Here is a 15901-nt window from a genome sequence, read left to right on the forward strand (position 1 = left end):
CAGACGGACGGACAGACGGACGGACAGACGGGCGGACGGACGGACAGACAGACAGACGGACGGACAGACGGACGGACAGACGGACGGACAGACGGACGGACAGACGGACGGACAGACGGACGGACAGACAGACGGACGGACAGACAGACAGACGGACAGACGGACGGACGGACAGAAAGACGGACGGACAGACAGACAGACGGACAGACGGACAGACAGACAGACAGACAGACAGACAGACAGACAGACAGACGGACGGACATGGCTAGATTGTCTTAGATTTATACTCTGATCAAGAATATATATACTTTATAGGGTCGGAAATGGATATATCGACTTGTTGCAAACGGAATGACAAAATGAATATACCCCCATCCTTCGGGGGTGGATATAAAAACCTTACGCAAAATTTCAGCCAAATCGGATAAGAATTGCGCCCTTTAGAAGCTCAAGAAGTCTAATCGTGAGTTCGGTTTATATGGCGGCCATATCAGGTTATAGACAGATTTAGATCATATTTGGCACAGTGTTTGGAAGACAAACCAAAACAAATTGTGCAAAATTTCCACCAAATTGGATAACAATGGCGCCCGAGAAGTATTACCGGGAGAAGCTCAAGAAGTATTATCGGGAGATCGGTTTATATGGCAGCTATATCAGGATATGGACTGATTTAGACCATACTTGAAACAGTTATTGCAAGTCGTTCCTCAACGATATGTGCAAACTTTCAGCCAGAAATGAGATTTGGGCCCTCTAGTAGCTCAAGATGCCTAATCTGGAGTTTGATGTATATGACACCTATATCAGGTTATGGACTGATGTAGACCATACTTAGCACAGTTGTTGGGAATCAGAATAAAACACCGTAGTGAAACATTTCAGCCAAATCGAATATGAATTACGCCCTCTAGAAGCCCAAAAAGTCAAAACCCAAGATCGAATTATATGGCGGCTATATCAAAACATGGACCAATTTGGCCCATTTACAAACCAAAGCGACCTACACCAATAAGAAGTATTTGTGCAAAATACTTAGCACAGTTGTTGGGAATCAAAATAAAACACCGTGGTGAAACATTTCAGCCAAATCGAATAAGAATTGCGCCCTCTAGAATCCCAAAAAGTCAAAACCCAAGATCGGATTATATGGCGGCTATATCAAAACATGGACCAATTTGGCCCATTTACAATCCAAAGCGACCTACACCAATAAGAAGTATTTGTGCAAAATTTCAAGCGCCTAGCTTTACTTCATCGAAGGTAAGAGTGCTTTCGACTGACAGACGGAAGGATGGACCGACAGACGGGCGGACATGGCTAAATCGAATAAGAATGTCAAGACGACCAAGAATATATATACTTTGTTGGGTCTCAGATCAATATATCGATGTGTTACAAACGCAACGACAAAACTAGTATACCCCTATCCTATGATGGAGGGTATAATAAACGAATTTTGGAAAAATCGTTTAGTCAACCATTATATATTTTCCATGTCAAGTTTCAGAGCTCTATTTTGATTATTCATCCACGTTAATTTGCAACAGCCACCGTAGCGCAGTTGGGTTTCCCCTTCTAATGCTGGCAACATTTGTGACGTACAATATCATGTAAAACTTCTCTCCAAATAGGTGTCGCAATGTGGCACGCCGTTCGGACTTGGCTATAAATAAGAGGTCCCATCTCATTGGGCTTAAACTTGAATCGGACTGAACTCATTGATATGTAAGAAGTTTGCCCCTGTTCCTTAGTGGAATGTTCATGGGCAAAATTTGCATTTGCAAAATTCGAAGTTCGACTCTATCTGTTCGTTCTGTAAGAAGTATTCCTATTTGCCACCATGTTGGTACTTTTTAGAACCTGTATATACAAATTTCCAAAAATATGTGTTTCCATAGTTTACCTGAGAACCTGCAAAAAAATGCTCCATGTATTATGCGGCACTAAATGTACGTTTTCTGCCTCTTCTGTTATGATTTTGCAATTTCTATTCGTGCCAAATTTCATAATACTAGCCCTTTCCGCTCGCCCTAGAGACACATTCATGTAATATTGGGTTGCCCAAAAAGTAATTGCGGATTTTTCATATAGTCGGCGTTGCCAAATTTTTTCACAGCTTGTGACTCTGTTATTGCATTCTTTCTTCTGTCAGTTATCAGCTGTTACTTTTAGCTTGCTTTAGAAAAAAGTGTAAAAAAAGTATATTTGATTAAAGTTCATTCTAAGTTCTATTAAAAATGCATTTACTTTCTTTTAAAAAATCCGCAATTACTTTTTGGGCAATCCAATAATATTACCAAACCCTGTCATTATAACCTGGCCAACATTCGTACATAATTTAATGTTCTAGCTTTAGCCGTTTGGACCGGGCATAGAGCAGTCACCAGTCTCTTTTATATATAGAAACGATTAGGCTGTCCATTTAGGCTATAGAACATACTCCATTGGAATAGTGCATGCCTACTTTTGGAACAAACCAATTTTTAATTTATTTTTTCTAGTTTCATTCTTTGATACCTGAAATTGCAGACAATTCAATTCCTGTATTTTATGACATATTCTTATGACATATTCTCGAACCTCATGTCTTTTCATGTTTCTAACCAAAAAGTACACCTCCTTCTTATACCACCAAATAGGTCAAAGTTGTATACGTCCTCCCGTCATCAGGACAATGCTTTCCTAGAATGCCCAAGTGGAAAATGTTGTAGGTGGTTAAAAGGCATGCATGTGTGACCGACCACCAACTCTCGGACACTCACACATATGAAATCTTGCATTAACATCCTCTGACAGAAGGGGTCAATTTGGAAAATGTAACAAGCATCACATCACCAATATCAGCATCATCATCAACATCAGCATCATCCGGAAAATGACATAACATTACACAATGTCGTCGTATCGATCTGTGCGTGATTCTTTCCTTCTGGAGTAGCAAGGGTAAGCATTTGAATATTGCTTTCGAATTTCAAGTTGACATTAGCCCACCATTTTAGTTGTTGCATATGCCACAGATTGAAAAGGAGGGAGAAAGGTCCTTTGCTAAGGACCGAATAGCAAAGATACATAAACCATTTAGGAGTGCATATGTGAACGTAATTTTTTATATATATTGAATTTTTCCTCATAAATACGCAAAATAAGGGAAAAGTTGAGCAGTTACGACTATAAAATACACTACATTCACACTATATGTGTTAAATGGGCGATATATGGGCGCTGTAACTAAATCTGATTTTGGATATTAACCCATTAATGACGTATGGATAGAAAAAGGCCCAAGAACAGGGCTGTCTTAGAAAAATTGCAGCTCGAGTTAGAAAAAAAGGTATAAAGTAGGTTCAGAATCTTTAGCACTCCTGAAGTCCTCGCTGGGAGAGATCAAGTTCGGCTTAAACCTGGTGAGAATGGTCCTGCCCGCCGATTATGACAACGCCACCCAGAGAGCTAGGGAACATGGGCTGCCTGAAGTTAGTGCAGATTAACCTGCACCACTCAGAGGCAGCCACGGCTGGGCTGCTCAGAGCTATGGGGAGAGATGGCACTGATGTGCCCCTCGTTCAGTAACCGTGGTTACGAGGTAACAAGGTTCGTGGACTCACGAAATCTGAATCTCATCTCCCCTCACAGCGGAAGGAAAGACTAGAAGCTGTATCGTAGCCAATAGGAATTTGAACCTTACTCTGATTTCTCGTTTCAGCGATGAAAACCTGACGGCAGTGGTGTAGGAAAGACCCCGCAAATCAGAAGCAGCCACGAATGGGCTGCTGAGCACTATGGGGAGAGATGGCACTGATGTGGCCATCGTTTAGAGACTAGAAGCTGTATCGTAGCCAATAGGGATATAAACCTTACTCTGATTTCTTGTTTCAGCGGTGAAGACCTGAAGGCAGTGGCGTAGGAAAGACCCCGCAATCAGAGGCAGCCACGGATTGCCTGCTGAGCGCTATGGGGAAAGATGGCACTGATGTGGCCATCGTTTAGGAACCGTGGTTACGAGGTAACAAGATTCGTGGACTCACGAAATCTGAATCTCATCTCCCCCCACAGTGGAAGGAAAGATTAGAAGCCGTATCGTAGTTAACAGGGATTTGAACCTTACTCTGATTTCTCGTTTCAGCGATGAAGACCTGACGGCAGTGGCCTAGGAGAGACCCCGCAAACCATTAGTGGTCCAGGCCTCCATGAACCTACCTTACGATGTGGACAACCGCCCTACAGACACTGCCCGTGTCCTGGTCAGTTGGTGCGTGGAGAAGGAGCATGACCTTGTGCTAGGGGGTGACGCCAATGCACACCACAGTCACTTTTTGATAACATCTTGACCACGGGCCTAGGAGACCTGACGGCAGTGGCCTAGGAGAGACCCCGCAAACCATTAGTGGTCCAGGCCTCCATGAACCTACCTTACGATGTGGACAACCCCCCTATAGACACAGCCCGTGTCCTGGCCAGTGGATGCGGGGAGAGGGAGCATGACCTTGTGTTAAGGAATGACGCCAATGCACACCACAGTCACTTTTTGATTACATTTTGTCCACGGGCCGAAACAGGTTGTATATATAATGCTTGTGATGAATAGTGACTCGGTGAAGGTTTTGGATTGGAACGTTTCCACCCAGAGCTTCTTTCGGATCACTATGGGATATGTTTTCAGGTCGAGCACGAGAGGAGGAAGAGGATACCATACATAAAACCCGAAGAGGATCGACTGGGAGAATTTCAGGAAACAAATGCAGAAACTGGGACCCCCAAGGGGTCCCCAGGAAAACGCAAGGAAGCCGCTGTAGAAGGCCGCTGTAGCGGCCGCTGAAGACCGCTGGGACCCCCAAGGGGGCCTCTGGAAATCGCAAGGAGGCCGCTGTAGATCTTGTCACTGGATGCCTGAACGAGTACTTTTTGAAGACATGTCCCGAACGAGTACCGCCACATAAAACCAGCCAGTCATGGTAGTTGTTGTTATTACCACATTTTCATGTGGAGGTGGCGATCCTCATCAAGCTTCTGTAGGTGAGCAAGCTCTTTCCGGTCCAAAGGACCGATCGCAGCGGGAACATGGTGGTTGATGATGTGTAAATGGAAGCTGGATGGATCTGCAGTGGAGATAGAACACGATGAGCCGAATGCAAATACAAAACAAAACAGGTTTCTTGTGAACTTGCGACTCCCCAAATATATTAAGGAGAGTGTTCCAGATGGACAAATGAAAAGAAAGAATAGCAAGAAAAACAAAACACTCGATTTAGGATTATAATGATAAGTTGGATTTATTTCTCGGCGGACTAAGCCTTACCTATCAGTTTGACGACAGAGGTTGAACAAGAACGATTTGCCGTCGAGCTAAAGCGGAAATTATCATTATAACATGATTTTTAAACAAGGCGAAAATTGCCATAAACGTCATGAACATATGTTTCATGACGGCAAATTCAAGTATATGGGGATTATTTAAAGTTTATTAGGAATTAGGGTTTTCATATAATCTTTCAACATTTTCAAGGGTTTGGTCTAAACATTCCGCCCCCCTTGCAGGATATAATTCTGCAAACAGAAGGTTAATCATATCGTAAGGATAAATTCGCAATGATCGTGTAAAATTCTAATTATAATATAATAGTTAATTTCAAATTCAATATTGTATTAATTAATAGTATGAAAGTAGTAATTCATGAGGACTTATACTAATTGTAAATAAGTAAATTAGTTTACATTATGCATTGGTATTCAGTATGTGCTTATTTCAGTGAGTAGTGAGCTTTTGATTTCAGTTTAAGACCTTAATTCGTTTTCAAATGATTTTTTTTTTTTTTTTTTAAACTATGTTTATAAGGAACAAATCCCATAAAGGGTCCAGCCGAAGATGGTATTTTGGGCTGTCGGAAGCCCCGTTCGGATAAGGATGCCTTCTGTGATAACTCGAGAATAAATATCGACTCCGAGTATTACGTCGATGGGTGCAGACTCGCAAAACTTTTCGTCTGATAGAAGAAGATTATGAAAATTTTGAGTAAAGTTTCTTGGCAGTGATTTGCTGGGAGTATGGATATTGATCCGATTATTCATTCGAAGTGTGGTGTCTATTTTGACCCCAGAGTCGTAAATCGAGACCAGCGTGAGAGGGCAAATCGCCTCCTCTTCGAGAGTCAAAGTCGTTAGACCAAGAGAATCAACTATCTTCTTTGAAATATAACTGAATTTTGACCCTGTATCCAAAAGGCAGCGAATCTTACGTTCTCCTTTGGGGCTGAGTATCTTGACAACGGCAGTAGGAAGGAGTGTCATTAGATTTTGCTTCAGAATTGCGGACAGTGAGGTATTACTGTAGTCAGTTTCGGTTGGTGTTGTCCTGTCCTTTGACTCGGTTTTTTGGGACCTGTTTCGTGCGGCTCCAGCAGCACTGGTTGATGGTTTAGGCTCAGGTTCCCCTCGAAGAGTTCTTTGCTTACGGCGTGAAGGTTTATCCTTTTTTAATCGTGGATGCAGATGCAGTAAGCTATGATGTTTTCCTTGGCAGTATTTGCAACCAGTTTTGGTAAAACATGATCCCTGTGAATGAGAGTGTGCCAAACAATTTCTGCAGTATCCATAGGTTTGTACTATCTGAAGACGTTTTGCCGTGTTCATATTCAAAAATCTTTTACATTTCCTTAACGCGTGTTTTTGTCTGCATATTCGACAGACGTACTCATTGAGTTTGGTACTGGAGGAGGGCTTTTGATTCCGCATGGTTTACTGTAAGTATGGTTCCGAAAAGATTTAGGATTGCTATTTTATTCTGCGGACTCATGATATCTAGGCTATTCGTAGAAGGCAGTTAAGGTGAAGTGACGAATGGAAGCAAAACAAGTTTGGTGATTGGTCGTTTAACAACGCCTCGTTCCGTAAGGATGTCAGCTACACGAACCCTTTTATCCGGGCCAGGATAAACCTTGGAGACTCTCCCTAATCGCCAAGAATTTGGAGGTAGATTATCCTCTCTTATGACCACCATTGTATTCGTTTCAAGGTCTTTTGTGGGAGTTTGCCATTTATGGCGCTTATGGAGCTCCTTGAGATACTCATCCTTCCAGCGGTTACAAAAATGGTGGTGGATAACTTTTAGCCGTTGCCACCTGTTTATCACAGACATTGGATTTTCATGAACGTTAGGTTCAATAGGCACAAGGATAGGTGTGCCTATTAAGAAGTGCCCAGGAGTGAGAGCAGACATGTCGGTCGGATTCTCGGACATTGGAGATATTGGGCGAGAGTTAAGACAAGCCTCAATTTTGGACAGTAAGGTTTGGAATTCTTCAAACGTATGTTTGAAGTTACTGGCAACCTTTCGGAAGTGGATTTTGAAACTTTTCACTCCAGCCTCCCATAGTCCACCCATATGGGGTGCTCCAGGCGGAATGAAGTGCCATGTCAAGTTCTGGTGTGCATAATTAGCTGTGACAGCATTATGGGAGGCTTGAATAAATTCCTTGGATATAATCTTTGATGCTCCTACAAAAGTAGTGCCATTATCGGAGTGCAAGTGAAGAGGGCAACCTCTTCTGGATATAAATCGACTAAACGCGGCCAAGAATGTAGGAGTGGAGAGATCAGAAGTGGCTTCAAGGTGGATGGCCTTCGTCGCGAAACAGACGAAGACACATACGTAGCCCTTCGTCATGCGACAATTTCTCCCGGAAAAGCTTTTTATGTCAAACGGGCCGGCAAAGTCTAGTCCGGTATGAGTGAAGGGACGAGATATTTCCGTCCTCTCTGGCGGAAGCGAGGACATAAGCTGCTCATGGCACTTGTGCCTATAAATAACGCAGGGTTTACACTTGTTTATGGCAGCCTTAATAAGATTCTTGGCCCTCGGGATCCAGTACTTCATACGAATCAACTTTAGGACCAGTTGATTACCCCCATGTAGACTTATATCGTGGATAAATCGCACTAGCAGGCGTGAAAATTGACAATTGTATGGAAGCAAAATGGGATGTCGTTCATCGTACGTCAACGACGGCGATGAAGTCAATCTTCCACAAACCCTCATAACCCCTTCGTGATCGATGAAAGGATTTAAACTCAGAATTGTACTTGAAGGATCAATCTGCGTTTTGGCGGACAAATTCAAGTACTCATCTGGATAACTAGCCTTTTGACTCATTATTATAAGCCTTGACTGAATAAGAGCTATTTCGGTTGATGATACATCCTTTGACGACCGGTGAAAATCTGAGCGGAAATTTGGATGGGTGCTATAGAAGAATCTATATACATATGCAACGACCCGCAATGCCTTCGGCAGGGACGAAAACCTTCCAAGAATATCCTCAAAATTACTGAAAAAGGAAAAGTTGACCTTGATAGATTTTCTCTCAATATCTATCGCTTCATAAATTCCGCCATTAACCGTTGGCCAGCTGTCAGGCTGCCTCGAAAGCCAATCTGGCCCATACCACCACAGGTGGTTGTCAACAAGGTGCTGAGGATAAGAGCCTCTACTCGCAAGGTCGGCAGGATTAGACTCCGATCGTACATGATACCAGTCCTTTGGACTAACAACCTGAGTTATTTTGGACACCCTGTTTGCGACAAATGTTGTCCAGTAACAAGGTGGTTTGGCTAGCCATGAAAGGACAATTGTGGAGTCGGTCCAACAAAAAATGGAATAGCTATCAATCTGTAGCTGCGGAATGATATGATCTATTATCTCTGCCAATAATGTAGCCCCGCATAATTCCAATCGAGGGATGGACAAAGTCTTAAGAGGAGCTACTTTGGTTTTGGAGCATACTAAGTGGGTGCAAACGGATTCTTTGCTCTTAACTCGGATATAAAGAGCAGCTGCGTATGCTTTTTCTGAAGCATCGCTAAATCCATGGAATTGGATTTCACTACCGGGCTGATAATCGAACCAACGTGGTATTCTGACAGAATCGATATACTGGTATGCAGATAAGAACGACTGCCATTTCTCCAAGGACGTCTCAGTTATTTGGTCATCCCAATCGGTACGTTCGATCCAAATTTCTTGCATTATCATTTTGGCCAAAATGATATAAGGTGCAAGCCATCCTGCAGGATCAAATAACTTTGATATCTGTGAAAGGACTTCCCTCTTAGTATACAGACATGGAGATGGAAGACAACTTAAAGTAAAAAAGGAGTCCGACCGCGCATTCCATCGGATTCCAAGAGTTTTTGCCATACTACTGTCATCCAGTTCGAGAAAATCCTCATTAATTAGTTGATCTGGAGGAAGATCGGTAATAATTTTCTTAGAGTTTGATGTCCATTTTCGGATAGAGAAACCTGCGGACTTTAAAGCAGTAATTAACTGATCCCTGGCTTCTATCGCAGCCTTAATTGAATGAGCTCCGGATAGGACGTCGTCAACGTACATGGAGTTTCGAATAATTCCACTTGCCAGTGGATGTGTCATCTGGACATCATCAGCCAATTGCAACATTGTGCGGATGGCTAAAAATGGGGCACAGTTAACCCCGAAAGTGACAGTCCTCAATTCATAGTCCTTGATGGTGTCATTCGGACTTCGGCGAAATAGAATGCGTTGATACGCAGAATGTTCCGGGTTTATCATAATCTGTCGATACATTTTAGTTATGTCACCATTAAAGACGTATCGGAAAAAACGCCACTTAAGAATAAGGATTGTAAGGTCCTGTTGCAAGACCGGACCTGTATAAAGGACATCATTGAGACTAACTCCATTGGATGATGAAGAAGAGGCATTAAATACCACACGTACCTTGGTGGTGGTACTTTCGGGTTTTACAACCGCGTGATGAGGCAAGTAATAGTGTCGCGTCAGGTTAGACTCATCATTGGACTGAATTTCGGACATATGTCCAAGGGATATATATTCATCCAAGACTTGATCATATTCCAATTTAAAACTGGAATTGCGCATCAAACGGGCCTCGTTTCTTAAAAACTGAGCCAACGCACAATTTCTGGATTTTCCAATACTTATCCCCTCTGGATAATCAGATTTGAACGGGAGGGATACCTCATATCTGCCATTTGGATTTCTTCTTGTTGTGGTGGTATATAGATTCTCACAAAATATGTCCTCTGGAGATAAAAACTTCTTCCGTGGAAGATCCTCCACCTCCCAAAACCTTGAAATTTCCTTGTCTAAGGAGATTTCACAAAAATATGAAACAATCGTGGAAAATGTGGAGATAGGTTGAGCAGGTGCTGGTCCTGTAAGGATCCAGCCGAAGACGGTCTCCTGCGCCATTAATGTCCCACAGATTTCCCTAATAATGCCCGAGAGCATTATGGAAGGGAGTAGATCCGCCCCAATCAACAGATCGATATTCGAACTCTTGAAGAAACGGGGATCTGCGAGGGGTATCTTCGGGATCTCCGAAATAATGGATGGGTCAATGGTACGAGATGGGAGATCTCCCGATAAATGGGGCACCACCAGGGCCGTCGTGAAAATCTCGATCGCTGGGTCTTTAATAGACCCCAGTGTGAAGGTACATTCCTTCTGAACAGCTGCAGAAATCGTGTTGTTCAGACCAGATACCGTAGCAGATCTACGTTTAAAAGGAAGTCGAAGTGTGTTGAATAGCTTTTCAGACATGAAAGTACCCTCTGAACCCGAGTCTACCAACGCCCGTGCTATGTACGTCAACTCCCCGTGGGATATATTAACAAGCGCAGTGCCCAGGAGAACTCCTCTTGAACTGCTGGAAAAGCAAGTTTGTATGACCGGATTGGTCGTACTAGTGGACTGTATTTCAGATTGATTCGAGCTATTTGAGGCAGTTGCTACAGCCTGGGTAGCATTTGAGCTGACGACCGGTGGATCAGAAGGGGGATTACTAGTTTCGCGGTGAAGTAGGGTGTTATGCCGTTTATTGCACTTCGCACATGAAAACCGGCTAGTACATTTTTTCAAGGTATGCACTTTCGAAAAGCAATTTATACACAGAGCATTCTTCTTAATCTCATCAAATCTATGGGCAACATCCATATTCAAAAACCTTGGACATTTCCTTATAACATGAAGTTCAGTCGGACATAGTACGCACTTGGTTTGGTTCACATTGTTCTGGAATGCCCGAATATTCTTCATGTTCGGATTCGGACTGGACTTGCCCTTCGATACAGAATTCCCACTGGGGACTGCGGTATATTTTCTCCTAATCTCCGACACGGATTCGAGTGTTCGATGCCGACTCGTCAGAAAACTATCTAACTCAGACCATTCCGGAATCCCGGTCTTGTCAGGTAATGATTGCTCCCACAGCGTGAGCGTAGTATCCGGAAGACGGTTTGAACAAATAAACACAAAGATCGGTCCCCAGCTCTCAACATCTATATCATACAATTTAAGTAATGAGATGCAAGAGTTCATATCCCTCTGAAGCTTCTTAATCGAGTCTCCAGATTCCGTGGTGATATGTGGGAGATTAAACAGGGATTTCAACTGGATATTAACCAGGACCCGCTTGTTCTCGTATCGAGAGGAAAGGTTACTCCAAGCCAGTTCAAAGTTCTCATTGGTCAGGGGGAACTTGCTGACTATGTCATGGGGTTCTCCTTGGGTCCTTTGGTTAAGGTGGAAGAGTTTTTCAACTGCGCTTAACCTTGAATTCTTCGAACAGACCGCCGTAAACACGTCCCTAAATGTGGGCCACGATGAGTAGTCACCACTAAACAGAGGTATCTCGCAAGGGGGCAGTTTGAACCCAGGTTGTGGGCAAGGGCCCGTAATGAGTCCAGTGTTCGGGCAAGGAATTGACTGAGGACTCCGGGTTTGCTTTGGGGACATTAACGCGAAGTGCAGTTCCTGTAATTGTGCATGGCATCGACAATACGTTGAATAGGTGCTATTGTATTTTGCCTTGACCATAGTCACTTCCGAGGCCTCATCCGAATTGCCCTTCCCATCTAATTCCCCGTCCGCCTCACTTTCAATATCCTGTAAGCACTGCTCGTAAGAGATTCTAAATTCCGCCCAGGTTTTGGACAATTCCTCCATATGTGTCTCGAGGAGAAACGATGAGGACATGGGAGCCTGCTTATCGTTAAGGAAAGCCTCGAACTCGACCATTCTATCGGCAATCCTGATGTATCTGTTGAGAGACATTTCGTGGTAGAATAAAACTATAATCGAAAGGCAATAACACAAACAAAATCTGGACAAAATCCAGAGGCCTTCTCCAATATCCGGAAGGAATCCTTCGATCACTCCTCTCCGGAAAAAACAAAAGGATATGTCGAAAACGAATCTGTCCCAATTACAGCAAATTGCGTCTGGACACGCAGCGACCAATGACTAAATACAAATTAGGAAATAAATTCCACGATCTGCTAAGAAAAAATTTCGAATAGGATAGAAAAAATCAAAATATGGACAGCGAAAAGATAAATATCTCTGAGCAAGATAGCCTATACAGAGACACGTCTCAGCATTTATAATGGTAGGAAAATGCGTGAACTTCGAAAATCAAATCGTAGAAACGTCCTCTATTCGTATAAATATTCCAATTTTTTCCGAGCCTAATGCTCGTCAAACGAAATCTTGCAGACACAATATAAAACACTTCCGAAATGTCCTCATAAATTTAGAAAAATGCAGTCAATAGGAATATTATAAAGACATTGGAAGTGTTCGCTGGGATGCGGTATTAATATAAATATCCAAAAGATGTCTCAACTTCAAACTCAAAAAATTTCCATAAGTATGTGCGTATGTTTGTTTAGAAATACGACAGCGGTCAGCTGTTTCAGCTCTTTAGCGAAAGTTATTGGAAACCACGGTCATTGACCTTATGATTGGAATGGCAACCAAACAAAACATGGAAGAAGAAGCAAAAAGAGAGAGAGACATAAAATGGGACTTCCAATCTTCGAATTAAAATATCACTCAAGAGATCAACTTCAAGCACTCTTCAAAGAAAACATCACTCAAGAGCTTACGTCTCTCATAACAACAGTGTGTGCACATGGGATTTTTATTAATGGAGCTATATGGAACGAAACAAAATATATAAGATAGCAAAATAGCTCTCTGCTCGTAGCTACTAGAAGAGAGGTTGTATGTCTAGCAGCGACAGACAGACTTGGCTGCCAATACGACTATGTTAGGTCCCAAAAAAATATTGCAACACATACAGTGTCATACAAAAATATTCTTCAATAGAAATGTAATAGTCTGGAAGATAAAGTCTCATACATACATCATATTCTGTGAACACTGAGCATGGATCTTGATGCAGCAATATTCAACAGTACTAAAAAACAAGCTGTATGTTTCTGGTGTTCAAATCTCGGAGCTGAAATGGTTCTTGTGGTGGACTTCTCATACCTTTTTCTACGGACTCGATATAAAGGTCAAATAATAAATTTCCTCATGTCTCCTTAATAAACTCTGTATATAATGCGCTTAAAATATCAATACATCAGCTATCGTTATGTGTACTGGGATATAACACTTAATATTCAAAAGACCATTCGGCAATAAAGTTGACTACGATATGTATGTATTTTTGTGAAGGTACCACAGATTTCAGCTATTCTCGTCCGCAGCGAAAGTCTTTGTAAACAAAAGCTCTCCAATGCAAAAGACAGTGAGACATATAAAGAGAGTGATAATGCTCGAACACAATATAACCTACGAGATTAATTCGTAATTAATCCAGTGTACATCACTCAAGAGAAGAAGTCTCCCTAAAGTATTGGTATTTGGTTGACTACGTCGGTTTCCAAAGAAACGAAGTGAAGCGAAACAATTAGAATTGGCGGGGTGCCTGTAATATTCTCAGCAGAGACAGACGGACTTCATTGTTAAAATGACTATGTTGCGTTCTAGCAGCCACGACAGCACTTTATGTGTTATAATGAAAAATTATCGCTATCAAGAAATGTGCAATATGAAGTATAAATATAATCACCTGAAACGAAAAGTTGCATGTCATGCATTTGATGAAAAAACTTCGGACAGCTTTTGGTGATCAGCTTTCTCATAAAAAATGGACCCCAACTGCCTCTGACATGGATCGGCAGATTTTGTTAGTGGACTCAAAACAGTTGATGATTATTCGATCGTAGTACAGATCAGATGTCACACTTTTTATTGGATTTCTTGTAAACTTCTAATTTCTGACATTCCAGAATTTAAAATCTTTAAAAATCTCACGCTCTTTACGTTTTTACAGAAACACAAATGTAATAAATTATGTTCCACGTGCAAAATTTGATTTAACTTGTTTCATTAGCTTGATCTACTTCACTGTAAAGCACATTATCTACGAATAACCATAGAAGCAATGCATAAATGCAAACTAACCTGTTGCTGCCGTTCGATGATAGGTATGGGCGATGATCTGGAATTGAAATCTCTGCGTGTTCTCCGTAAGCAATGATCCGATTCGAATTGGACCAAAAATGATGATGTGTAAATGGAAGCTGGATGGATCTGCAGTGGAGATAGAACACGATGAGCCGAATGCAAATACAAAACAAAACAGGTTTCTTGTGAACTTGCGACTCCCCAAATATATTAAGGAGAGTGTTCCAGATGGACAAATGAAAAGAAAGAATAGCAAGAAAAACAAAACACTCGATTTAGGATTATAATGATAAGTTGGATTTATTTCTCGGCGGACTAAGCCTTACCTATCAGTTTGACGACAGAGGTTGAACAAGAACGATTTGCCGTCGAGCTAAAGCGGAAATTATCATTATAACATGATTTTTAAACAAGGCGAAAATTGCCATAAACGTCATGAACATATGTTTCATGACGGCAAATTCAAGTATATGGGGATTATTTAAAGTTTATTAGGAATTAGGGTTTTCATATAATCTTTCAACATTTTCAAGGGTTTGGTCTAAACAGTGGTCATTACTTATTTAACTCGCCTTGTCATATCGAGTATCATAGGCACTCAGTATTTGTGCAAGAGCCAGTGCCACCCGACCTCTCACTGAGACCGCTGATTGTCCGCGAGTCTAGTTGCAGCTACTCTGTATGGAGCAGTCCACTATCCGCAACGTGTGGATGCGCCCGCTAGCTCGCAGCCAGTCATGGTGGTCATCGGAGCTGAAGGTGCTCAGGAGGGACAGAAGAAGGCTTTTTAATAAGGCCAAAAAAGAACACGGCAGAGGGCTGGGAAAAGTATTGTTCAAAAAGGATATGAGAAAGGCGAAGAGGAGTTTCTGGGCGAAATTCTGTGGGGAATTGGAAAGCACTATTGAGGCATTTAGGTTGCGCAAAGTGCTTTTGAAGGATCCCATCACGCCCAGCCCCGTGAAAAGGGAGGACGGGACTTACACCGAGAGTGGCCCGGAGACGGTGGAACTTGTGATGGAAGCGTATTTCCCGGGTGGCAAGGAAGAAGTCACGATCATGATATCGCAATACCTATATATGAGACCTTAACGGATGACCTCATCAGGGTAATCGTTGACGAGGAGAAGATAATGTGGGCAGTCCGCACTTTCAGGCCTTTAAAGACTGCCGTACCAGACAGAATTATCCCGACAATGCTGTAGGAGTCCCTTGGAGTCACCCTGCCCTAGCTTGAATGGATTTTCCTATCGAGCCTGGCATGGTCCATCCCTGATGGAGGTTGTTAAAGGTGGTCTTTATCCCCAAAGCGGAATGAATAAACAACAGTATGACGAAGAATAATAGGCCTATTAGTCTGTCATTATTTTTGTTGAAAACACTGGAAAGACTGATTCACCTGAAGGTGAGAGGGGGACTGACGCCGGAAAACTTCAGTGTGGCACAACACGCATACCTTGGTCATGAGGGGGCCTTCAACTGTGTGGTCATAGGGTCGGTAGTCGCCTCACTGGACCGCACCGAAATTCACCTCATAATCTCCCAGTGGACCAATAATATGCTTTGTAGCGGGACTATTAATGC

The 15901-nt window shown here is 42.4% G+C and overlaps 1 protein-coding gene across 1 annotated transcript; it reads right to left on the reverse strand.

Moving 5' to 3' along the window:
• Window positions 1-1831: 1831 nt before the first annotated feature.
• Window positions 1832-12112, reverse strand: LOC131994646 (uncharacterized). Its single transcript, XM_059361416.1, has 3 exons — window positions 7649-12112; window positions 6237-6552; window positions 1832-1863 (listed from the first exon to the last, which is right to left on the reverse strand). The coding sequence occupies exons 1-3, from the start codon at window positions 12110-12112 to the stop codon at window positions 1832-1834; spliced, it is 4812 nt and encodes a 1603-aa protein (XP_059217399.1).
• Between the last annotated feature and the right edge of the window lie 3789 nt (window positions 12113-15901).

The sequence above is a fragment of the Stomoxys calcitrans genome, chromosome 2 (assembly GCF_963082655.1).
Source record: "Stomoxys calcitrans chromosome 2, idStoCalc2.1, whole genome shotgun sequence".
NCBI lineage: Eukaryota > Metazoa > Arthropoda > Insecta > Diptera > Muscidae > Stomoxys > Stomoxys calcitrans.

Coding starts and splice junctions, on each gene's coding strand:
- LOC131994646 (XM_059361416.1), bottom strand. CDS start 12,112: ATGTCTCTCAACAGATACATCAGGATTGCCGATAGAATGGTCGAGTTC. Junction 6,553..7,648: donor GTCGCATGACGAAGGGCTAC/GTATGTGTCTTC, acceptor TCTCATTCACAG/GGATCATGTTTTACCAAAAC. Junction 1,864..6,236: donor ACTCAGCCCCAAAGGAGAAC/GTAAGATTCGCT, acceptor TTGTATATACAG/GTTCTAAAAAGTACCAACAT.